The sequence below is a fragment of the Nothobranchius furzeri genome, chromosome 5, assembly GCF_043380555.1.
Source record: "Nothobranchius furzeri strain GRZ-AD chromosome 5, NfurGRZ-RIMD1, whole genome shotgun sequence".
Lineage (NCBI taxonomy): Eukaryota > Metazoa > Chordata > Actinopteri > Cyprinodontiformes > Nothobranchiidae > Nothobranchius > Nothobranchius furzeri.
The window spans coordinates 80,100,121-80,110,120 of NC_091745.1; the positions used below are offsets into that span (position 1 = coordinate 80,100,121).

General features: G+C 45.4%; 1 protein-coding gene and 1 long non-coding RNA gene across 2 annotated transcripts in view; both read left to right on the forward strand.

Annotated features, from left to right (window-relative positions):
- LOC139069897 (uncharacterized) overlaps positions 1 to 10,000 on the forward strand; it is a 73,827-nt gene that overhangs the window by 28,394 nt on the left and 35,433 nt on the right. The window contains exon 2 of the long non-coding RNA XR_011520571.1: positions 5,234 to 5,327. This is a non-coding gene — a long non-coding RNA (uncharacterized lncRNA). The remainder of the gene's footprint in view (positions 1 to 5,233; positions 5,328 to 10,000) is intronic.
- Positions 222 to 3,153, forward strand: LOC129155858 (uncharacterized). Its single transcript, XM_070551305.1, has 4 exons — positions 222 to 231; positions 340 to 551; positions 610 to 1,245; positions 1,945 to 3,153. The coding sequence occupies exons 1-4, from the start codon at positions 222 to 224 to the stop codon at positions 1,963 to 1,965; spliced, it is 879 nt and encodes a 292-aa protein (XP_070407406.1). The 3' UTR covers positions 1,966 to 3,153.

Genomic DNA, 10,000 nt, shown 5'->3' on the forward strand with positions numbered 1-10,000 from the left:
TTTGGCAGAAAGCCTCTGTCATAAGCAGTGAGACTGCTTATGTTGTAGTTTATTATTACGAAGCCTTATTTATGCCTTTCACCCACGGACACCTTATGTTAATAAATCCTTTTGTTTTTACTCGAACCTCCTCGTCCTTTATCCTCACACACACTTTTACACCTATTTGCTTGTGTTAGTCCCCTCATCCTCCTAGACCTGCAGAGAGGGGGCGTAACATAATGGGGGCTCGTCCGGGATATTTATTTGAGTTATAAATAATTGGAACTTAATCTAAGTCTGCCCGGTAATAAAGAAATAGGTTGTGCGCCGCGTTTTTTTTTTCCCATTGCGCTTAAGTGTGTGTTAAGTACCCTGGGACTCTTTCATTTTGGTGGTTTCACTCTCTGGATTTTAGCTCTTCCCAGGTGAGCTCTATAATAATTATGTTTTCTTTAAAGGAGTTTCTGCGTGCACCGTCGCGGGAAGCGCTCGAGGCCTGCCGCAAGAGCGATCTGGTGGAGGTGGCTGAGCACCTTGATCTCCATGGCACCCGCACAATGACGAAACAGGTTCTAAAAGAGACAGTTATTGCTGCCTTGGAAAACTTGAACTTGTTGCCTGCAAAAGGGACTGGAGATCTTCCTGTCCTTTCCCCCGCGTGCGGATGACGCCGCAAGCCATGAGAACGGAGCAGGACCATCTTCGGCGGCACCCGAGGAGACGGCTCCCGGCTACCAGACCCCGCCGGCTCACAGTAAGACCCCTTCTTCACCACTAACTTTGCCCAAGTCTGATCCTGTATCACCACTTTCTACTCCGAGTTCGCTGGAGCGTTTTAACCTACGTCTGAAAGTCCGAATGGCTCAGCTAAAGTATGAGGCCGAGGAAAAGGAGAAGCGCCGTCTGATGGAGATGGAGCTGGAGATCCGCAGAATGGATCTGGAAGCCGACACTCAGATCAAGCTAAAAAGACTTGAGCTGGAAGCCCAGGCTTGGAGACAAGCCGAGATTTCCCAACAAAATGACCCACATGTTGACACGCACAAGGTTGTGACAGAACCCGACACCACAAGAGAAGAAACTACCCCTGGAATAAAACAGAGACTGGACATAAGTAAATGCATTGTGTTGGTGCCACCTTTTCGGGAGTTTGAGGTGGACAGCTACTTCCAGATATTTGAGCGCATTGCTGCAGCTCTTGAGTGGCCTCGTGACGTGTGGGCGTTGATCCTCCAGTGCAAGCTCACCGGAAAAGCCCAGGAGGTAATGTCTTCTTTGTCCCTTTCTGACAGTTTAGATTACGAATGTGTGAAAAGTGCAGTGTTAACTGCTTATGAACTGGTCCCAGAAGCATACCGACAAAGATTCCGAGCATTAACCAATAAACAGCCACATCAGACGTTTGTCGAGTTCGCCAGAGAAAAGCTTTTATTACTTGAAAAGTGGGTTGCAGCATCAAAAGTGTCTTCTTTTACTGAGCTGAAGGAATTAATCCTGTTAGAGGAGTTCAAGAGATGTTTACCGGAGCGCACCGTTTTATACTTGAATGAACAAAAGGTAGGTTTTAGAGGTATACCCCCTTTGGGGTATGTCCTGTTTGTTTTTTTTATTAGTGTTGTGTGTCGCGGCTAGTGTTGGTGTCCTTTTGGGCACCATCTCGGGAGCACCCCAGGAGGAAAAGGGGCCGGCTTGGCCACCCCTCTTCCTTGCTGGTTAGTATGTTTTCTTAGGAAAACATGTGCTTAATCTGCCCGCCTGCAATCACATGAAGCCGAGACTGAAGTTTTTTAGAGAAGAAATGTTAGGCAGTCAGTGGGGACTCATCCGTTTTTTTTTTTTTTTTTGTCAACCTGAAATGAATCCTAGATTTGTTCTCCATAGGCATTGTTTTTTTTTCTCTGAGTTGGTTTTTAGAGCTTGTTCTTTAAGAAAGACAATCCTTTTAATGACTGTCTTTCTTAGCTGTTTAGGGGGAGGCTGTGACGACCCTCGTCCCCTCGGTCCGTCCTCTCATCCTAGCCTGAGCCTTTTGTCCCCGCTGCACGGGATCCAGCACCAGGGACAGCGCCAGGAGCGGCCAGCTCACACTCTCCAGTGCTCCAGCGCCCTTTCAGGACCTCGGAGAGAGGCACGCCAGCAGAGACAGCAGCTGATCTTCATCAGCGATCAAGCAGCTCCCAGCTCTTTAAAAGGAGGAACGCAACAGACATCGAGGAGATCCTGGAGTAGCCAGAGATTCTCCTTTAGCTCACAGACACTTTAGCGACCGTTACCAGACAGGTTTAAGGCTGTTAACACCGTTCCTGCTGGGTTTAAGGTTGTTGATAGAGATCCAGGAGTAGCCTGAGATTCTCCCTCGCTCATTTGTGTTTAGGTTTTCTACTAAGGATCCAAGATTAGCCTGGGTACCTTCTGAGTGTGTTTTCACACGCCTTGTTAAGGGTTAAACCTTCGTGGTGTTGTTCTTTTTTTTCCCCATAGGACTTTTGAGCCGGGGATATTTTGCGTTTTGGCAGAAAGCCTCTGTCATAAGCAGTGAGACTGCTTATGTTGTAGTTTATTATTACGAAGCCTTATTTATGCCTTTCACCCACGGACACCTTATGTTAATAAATCCTTTTGTTTTTACTCGAACCTCCTCGTCCTTTATCCTCACACACACTTTTACACCTATTTGCTTGTGTTAGTCCCCTCATCCTCCTAGACCTGCAGAGAGGGGGCGTAACAACATTTCTCTAGAAAAGCTGAAACTATGAGCACACAGAGGCTTCTAAAACCATCAAGTGAGTTTTGCCGTCTTTATTTTCAGTCCTTTCACAATAAGAGTATGGCGTTTTAGTTGAAGCTGTGTGCTGATAAAATCAGTGTTGTGAATTTCCCAGATATGGTTCAGATGTCAATTCTTATTTTAACTCAGTTTAAAGACTGGGGTGTCTACTGAGGTCCACTGAATTTATATTCATGCTCCGAATATCCGTTTGATTTATTGTGAAGGATCATTTGAATGAATATGAATAAACGTGTACCGGTTGTGGCCGGAGCTGCTTGTCCAGGCGGCTCCAGACCCACAAACATGGACTGTTGTCACAAACGGATTTATGGATTCATGCTGTTTACACCACATTCTGGCCGTCTGTGTGCATCAGATCACAACAACCAAGAGAGCCAGTTGTTTTAATTAAAACGTCTGACGACTGGTTAGCTAACGTTCTGCTTGTTTATGAAGCATCAGGTTTAGAAGTCCAGGACCTGTCACTCGGTTACGGTTTGCTGTAATCCTTCTATTCACTTTAACTTTAACTTAACACATCCGTAGCCATGGTTTAGTTCAGCCCTGGAGAAACGACGAGGAGCTTGGAAGTTCAGGAGCTGAGCTGCTGCTCCTCCTCATCGTTCAGCTGAGGTGGTTGATGCCTCCTTGTCGTCTTCCAGCCTGGAGGGTCGACATGTTTTAGTTGTTTCTCTGCTCAGGGCAGACTTGGAAACTGCAGACTTGATATTTTATGTCTCTGCTGAATTTAATTGTACAAAAACAAGTTTTCACAATCCAGCGAAAAATATGAACGCTTCTTACATCTACTGTCTGATGGTTTATACCAGCTTTGTATCACCGGATTCATTATGTCTTCCTCCTTCACATAGATAATGAAACACACACACACACACACACACATGCACACACACGCGCACACACACACACGCACGTGTACACACACACACACACGCACGTGTACACACACGCACACACACACATGCACACACACGCGCACAGGCACACACAATGTTTTTGAACTCCAGCCTTGTAAAGGATTGTTCTGCTCAGCACCTTCACATCTGATTAATTGACTTGTCAGCACAGTATTTTTATCCTGTTCCCCTGTGTGTGTGTGTGTGTGTGTGTGTGTGTGTGTGTGTGTGTGTGTGTGTGTGTGTGTGTGTGTGTGTGTGTGTGTGTGTGTGTGTGTGTGTGTGTGTGTGTGTGTGTGTGTGTGTACACGTGTGTGTGTGTGTGTGTGTGTGAGCGCGCGTGTGTGTGTGTGTGTACACGTGTGTACATGTGTGTGTGTGTGTGTGTGTGTGTGTGTGTGTACACGTGTGTACATGTGTGTACATGTGTGTGTGTGTGTGTGTGTGTGTACACGTGTGTACATGTGTGTGTGTGTGATAGAGATACTGAAGTTTCTCTGCTTAATAACCCGTCTCATCGGCTGTTGATCAGAACATTTTGGAGAAATAACCTGAAACACTTCAGTTGTTTTTGTGAGTCAAAGCTGCAGCGTTGTTTCGGCTTCCCCACATTTGATTCTTGTTCACTCTGCATTTTTCCGGTCGTGTTTGACTTGTTTAACGGTTTTAAACAGAAGCTGTTGACTCTGATACTTTTAAACTAAAAAGACAAAATGTTGCTCCAGGTTTGGGAACTCTGGAACAGACAAGTCCGAGTCAGACCGACCATCAGGTGTTTATTAGGTCTTCATGGTTTGATCAGTATTTTTATCCTGTTTTTTGTTGCTTTGATTAGTAGTGATTTGGTCCAGCCTGTGCAGCACTTTGGGCAGCTCCCATGCCGCATTTTAAACGTGCTTTATAAATATAATATGGTAGGGGAGGAGTCAGAAAAGGACAGAATTAGTAGAATTGAGACGTGCACTGAGGACGGTTTCAAACGGATGTAAAATAATCTGTCTGTCTGAATTCACATCTAACAACAGTCGAATGTCACACGACACATTATATTTGAGGTTTCTGTATCATATTTGTACCAACAGCCGAGTAACAGAAAGACTTTAGAATATAAAAGTCTTTGTTTGTAGATCTAGTTTTTCACAAAAAACAACTTTTTTCTTAGATCTAACAAATACATTTTAAATGACTTTATTACAAAGACGCCGCGCTGCTTTTCAGACCCTTAAATAACCGTCTGTCCAAGGCTGCTGAGACACCTGCATGTTTAATTCAATGTGAGGCTTTGAAAAGTCATAAAATGCTGTGAGTTTAATAAATCCTCCTTTAGACCAAAACATTCATAACTATGTTCACAGACTGCTTATCAAAATATATTCATTTAGGCCTTTTTATTGTACTTTCATTCATTTGGACTACGTTTGTAGAGTTTTGTTTTGTTGTTGTTTCTGTGTTAGATGTTGTCCTTATGCTGTGGCAGAACTACAATACCCATGATGCAACAGGGCAGGCAGCAGCTATCCTGAGAGATTCTTCTACTCTGTAAAGTGTGCTTCTGTTCTTTCAGACTGAAGTTCTCCTGACGTTTACCACCAGCGTCTTCGTCCTGATGAAGGTTCTGGCTGAAGAAGAGCAGCCGAGGGACACCAACAGAAACTGAAGTAAGGAACAATGCTTGTCTTAAGAAACTAGAAGTAAAAATCATTTATGATGAATGTGGAGCGGGAACAAAGACCCACTAATCCATCCAAGCAGGGGTGGCGTTAGGCCCAGCTACTTGGGCTCAAGCCCCGGATCTTTCATGAAAAGCCCCGGATCTCAAACGCGGAAGTAACATGCAGTACCAAAGTCCAACAGAGAGGGCGCAGCTGGCAGTAGTTTGTATACAGCCTGTCTGAGCCTCCACCACTGAAGAAGAAGCCCTTCAGCAGCCGGCTTCTTCTACCCTCTCTGCCTGAAACGCATGAGTGAAGATGGACATAAGGACGTTTTTTAGACCAAAAGTACGGCGACAGAACCCCAGCTTTGATGAGACTGGTGCTGACTCAGGTTTGTGAGTCTTATTAGAAAATATTTGTGATTTGTAACATATATGATGTTGATGTGTGTGTGTGTGTGTGTGTGTGTGTGTGTGTGTGTGTGTGTGTGTGTGTGTGTGTGTGTGTGTGTGTGTGTGTGTGTGTGTGTGTGTGTGTGTGCGTGTGCGTGTGCGTGTGCGTGCGTGTGCGCGGGTGTGTGTGTGCGTGTGTGCGCGCGTGTGTGTGCGTGCGTGCGTGCTAAGCCCCGGATCTTCTTCAGTCCTAAATCCGCCCCTGCATTCAAGTACTTTCAAAGGTACCTGATTTCTTCATTTTCCTTTAAAACGGTCGATTTGAATAAAAGATAACAGATTTGTTTACTGGGAGATAAATAATCGATCTGAAATAACTTAATAATAACACGACTAAGCTGTGGGAATTTCAAACATCGAGCTTCAAACTGACGAATCAAACCGTTCAAAAGTCCAGAGTGGTTCCATTTTGATGCCTGGAGACCTGGACGTCCGTCCCGTAGCCACGGAGATCTGATTCACCACGCCGGTGTGAGAAATACGTCACCGACTTGTGGAGTCAAAGCAATGAAATGAAATGTTCTTCATAACCGTTGATGATCGGTGTGGGCCGTCCGCGCCACTCAGGGGTGTTCTGGTTGGAAGTCAACAGGGTGACTGACTGACTGGCGTCTCCTGAGCCGAAAGCAGTCAATCAGTCCTGCAGTAATAACAGGGATGTGTGTGCTCCCCCAGGAAGAGCTGTCAGGTCAATGGATCACTGCCACGGTGACACACACACACACACACACACACACACCTACACACACACACACACACACACACGGACTGAAACAACACATCCTTTAGCTCATAAAATACGCTGCCACTTTGCCCGTGCACACACGCTAAAACTCAGGCACACAAACAATCGAGTGTTGACAGACTCTCGTGCTGCTTCTCTCCTCTTATTTATTACACGTACCTCCCAGGGGACAGACGTGCACACACACACACACACACACACATTTAAAGTACTTCTTCACATGGAGCCGACTGAATTACATCTGACAGTTCATTTAAATAAAAGCAGTCCAAGGATGAGCACGTCTGAAAATAGAGGAAGTGCTTCTCCTGTAAGTGCAGCAAATGAACTGAGTTCTGCTGCTTCATGGATGCTTTCTAATCCTGTTTGTTCCACGATGCTTTTTCTGGCCTCTGTCTCAGGCTGAGGGAACACTCTGCGTCCACTAATGTGTTTCAAATCGGCCAGAACCCCGTAAGACGCTACAATCCTTTTGATTACGCTCCAGCATGACTGCAGGGCAATTATGCCACAAGAGACCTGCATTAACGTATCTTTACAGCACCTTGGACGCTCGGTACATGAAATCATTTTGAAATACTTCAACTTAACAACAGCAGAGGATTTTTATGTCTGCTAGAGGCGGAGAGAATCCCAAAACCTTTTACTCGGAGAGAAAGAAGCAGGAGAGTCGGGTTATTGCAGGTTGGTGTCCTCTTGAGGAGATTCTTATTTCAGGAAAACGTCTTCAGACGTCAGACCATGCGGTCTCTGAAGGCAGGATTTAGATTGGAGAAGAACCGGGTATCAAATTCCATTTTTGGTTCTTTTTTAAAACGCAGGACAGGTTTCTCTTTACCTTGCTGACAGTTTCGTTCGCGGCTGCGAACTTCCTCAGAGCTGACGCTGATGGTGGCGTCACTTCCTACTCCGTTCATCCAAACTATAATGTGTAGGAATAGCATACGTATTTACTTTGGGTGCTTTTAAAGCTAAATATACTAAACTACATTTGACCAATGAGATGTGAATTTCCATATAAATATGGAAATCCAGTCTGATTGGTCTTTGAATGTTTCACCAGAAGAGTTAGGATTCTTCGTTTATTCAGGGATCGTAGAACACGTCGTGTTGATTCAAGAAGAAAGTCAAGTTTATAAAAGTAAGAAATTTATTTTCCCAAACCATTAAAAACATGAGAACTAGGAAACACTTTATGTGACGAGTGGATCTGAGTGGATGGAAGGTGTGATGATGTGTGAATGTGATGTCATCAGAACCCTCGTGTCTGAGAGTGGGAGTGAATTTGGTCTGCTGTAAACTATAAGCGAGGGTTTATAAAACCACATCAGACTCGATCTGTCGAGTCTGCGGACCAGCTCGAAGACCCTCGTGGTAGATGCGGAATGTGTGGAAGTCTGGGGACCTCAAAAGTACCGAAGTCCGTAGAAGCAACCGCAGCAGCACTAGACCGGTCTCGGGATGTCTCCAGGTCACGACAGGTGTTTGCATCTATGGAGGACTCTAACGGAGTCGAAGCTGGTTCAGCTTTATTCTGAAGGAACCGTTTGCGGTCAGCTGTAGGTTGTGACAGCTTGTCGGAGATGCGATGGGAGAAGAGGCTTCCTCCGATGGCCAGTCAGAGTAGGGCTCAGCTGCACCACTCAGGAAGTGATGCTGTTTATAGCACGGTATCAAATCTAGGCTGGTTTCCGTGGCGATGGACGTGCCACATTGTTGCTATGACTGACCCCAGTGCTGTCCAACTGCGTGAGGAGAGGTTTGTTTGTCGACGCCCCATCTGGGTCGTTTCTAAAACGATGCAATAATGAAAAACCGGTAAATATCGGCCCGATGGGTCCTTCCCTGATCAAACCTACAAGGTTATTGTAGGAGAATGCGTCGGTGTCTGTCATCAGGCTTGTGAACAGCCTGGTCCTGCTGACAGGGTCGCTCTGTTATATAACTCAGCTGTGCAGCGTGAGACTGTTTCCCTCCATGTTAACAAGCTGAGGCTGATCCAGCTGTCGATGCAAGTCAGATGTTGTGATTTTCTTTTTTTTTTACGCTGATTTACTGGCTGTAATTATTCCTGAGTGAAAGCGGTGAGACACATCAAAGCGGACCAACAGAGAGTGTTGATTATGACTCTGGCAAAGCTGTTGCTCTGTTGTTTCAGCGGAGCAGATGGAACAATTCCTGTTTGGAAAAACGAGGTCTGCTTACGGAGATGAGCAGACTTCTCCTCACAGCTCCGCTCACTCACATCTGCCTGTGCTCCTCCACCTCCTCCTGCCTCCAGCAGCGCTCACCTCCAAAGGTCCGCTGACTCTGGACTAACTGTGGTTATGATTTAAGAAAAAAGGTAGCTTCTCTGCAAACTACAGTAAAAGGACAACAACTGCAGGGCTGTGATTTACATGTAAATGTAAAGCGGTCCAGGCAGATGATAGAGCCGGCGGGAGCAAACAGGCGGCTTTAACGACCTTTCATATCATGCAGGGACATGGTTGTGTACAAACAAACACAAAGCGGTCAGACCTGTTTACCAATTAAACAGTAGTGACAGATGTGTTTACAATCCACCGACACCGCCAGCCTTTGATTTTAATATTCATACCTGGGCTCCTCTAGAATCCTCACACTCACGGTAGCGATGCGTTCTGAATGCCGGACGGATTTTAACACGAGAAACAAGCAAGAAAACTACGACAGAGCTGGAAAAAAAGAGATTAAACGTAGTAGGTGAACATGCATTTCATATTTAACACAGCAGCTCTGTAAAACTGGAAGTGTTATGTTTGTTTGGAACAGTCTGAGAGAACCCAGCGGTCTAATGGGAGAGTTAAGGAAGTTTAGAGGAACTCTGGGTAATTAGGGTTATTTCAGATGAATATTTCTGCAGAAAGGCTGCCTCTGACGGGAGGACCTGTCCTGATTTATTGCTTTTGTTTTCATCATTCACTGCAGTCTCCTTCACGTAAGGTGTAGCTACCTATAGAAACCATTCATTATCTTCTTCCATGTTCTCCTTTTCCTGCTGCAGCAGACAGCTCGGGAGTAAGAATAGACTTTAGTTCTGAGACTCACTGAATTAGAGTGGAAGAATAGTTGGAATGGAGTACGGCAAACCTAAAGCATCATCATGAAGAACAACAACAGGAATTTTTTATTTTTACCTGTCGACATCAAAATATACCAGAAAACCTCGATGGACTGTGGGGCACACATCCATCCACCCATTCATCCATCCATCTATCATCCATCACTGCATCCATCCATCTATCATCCATCACTGCATCCATCCACCTATCATTCATCCATCCACCTATCCATCCACCTATCCACCCATTCATCCATCCATCCACCTATCCATCTATCATCCATCACTGCATCCATCCATCCATCCACCTATCCATCTATCATCCATCACTGCATCCATCCATCCATCCACCTATCCATCTATCATCCATCACTGCATCCATCCATTCATCCATCCT

Coding starts and splice junctions, on each gene's coding strand:
- LOC129155858 (XM_070551305.1), top strand. Junction 552..609: donor CCCGCACAATGACGAAACAG/GTTCTAAAAGAG, acceptor TGCCTGCAAAAG/GGACTGGAGATCTTCCTGTC. Junction 1,246..1,944: donor TCACCGGAAAAGCCCAGGAG/GTAATGTCTTCT, acceptor TGTCTTTCTTAG/CTGTTTAGGGGGAGGCTGTG.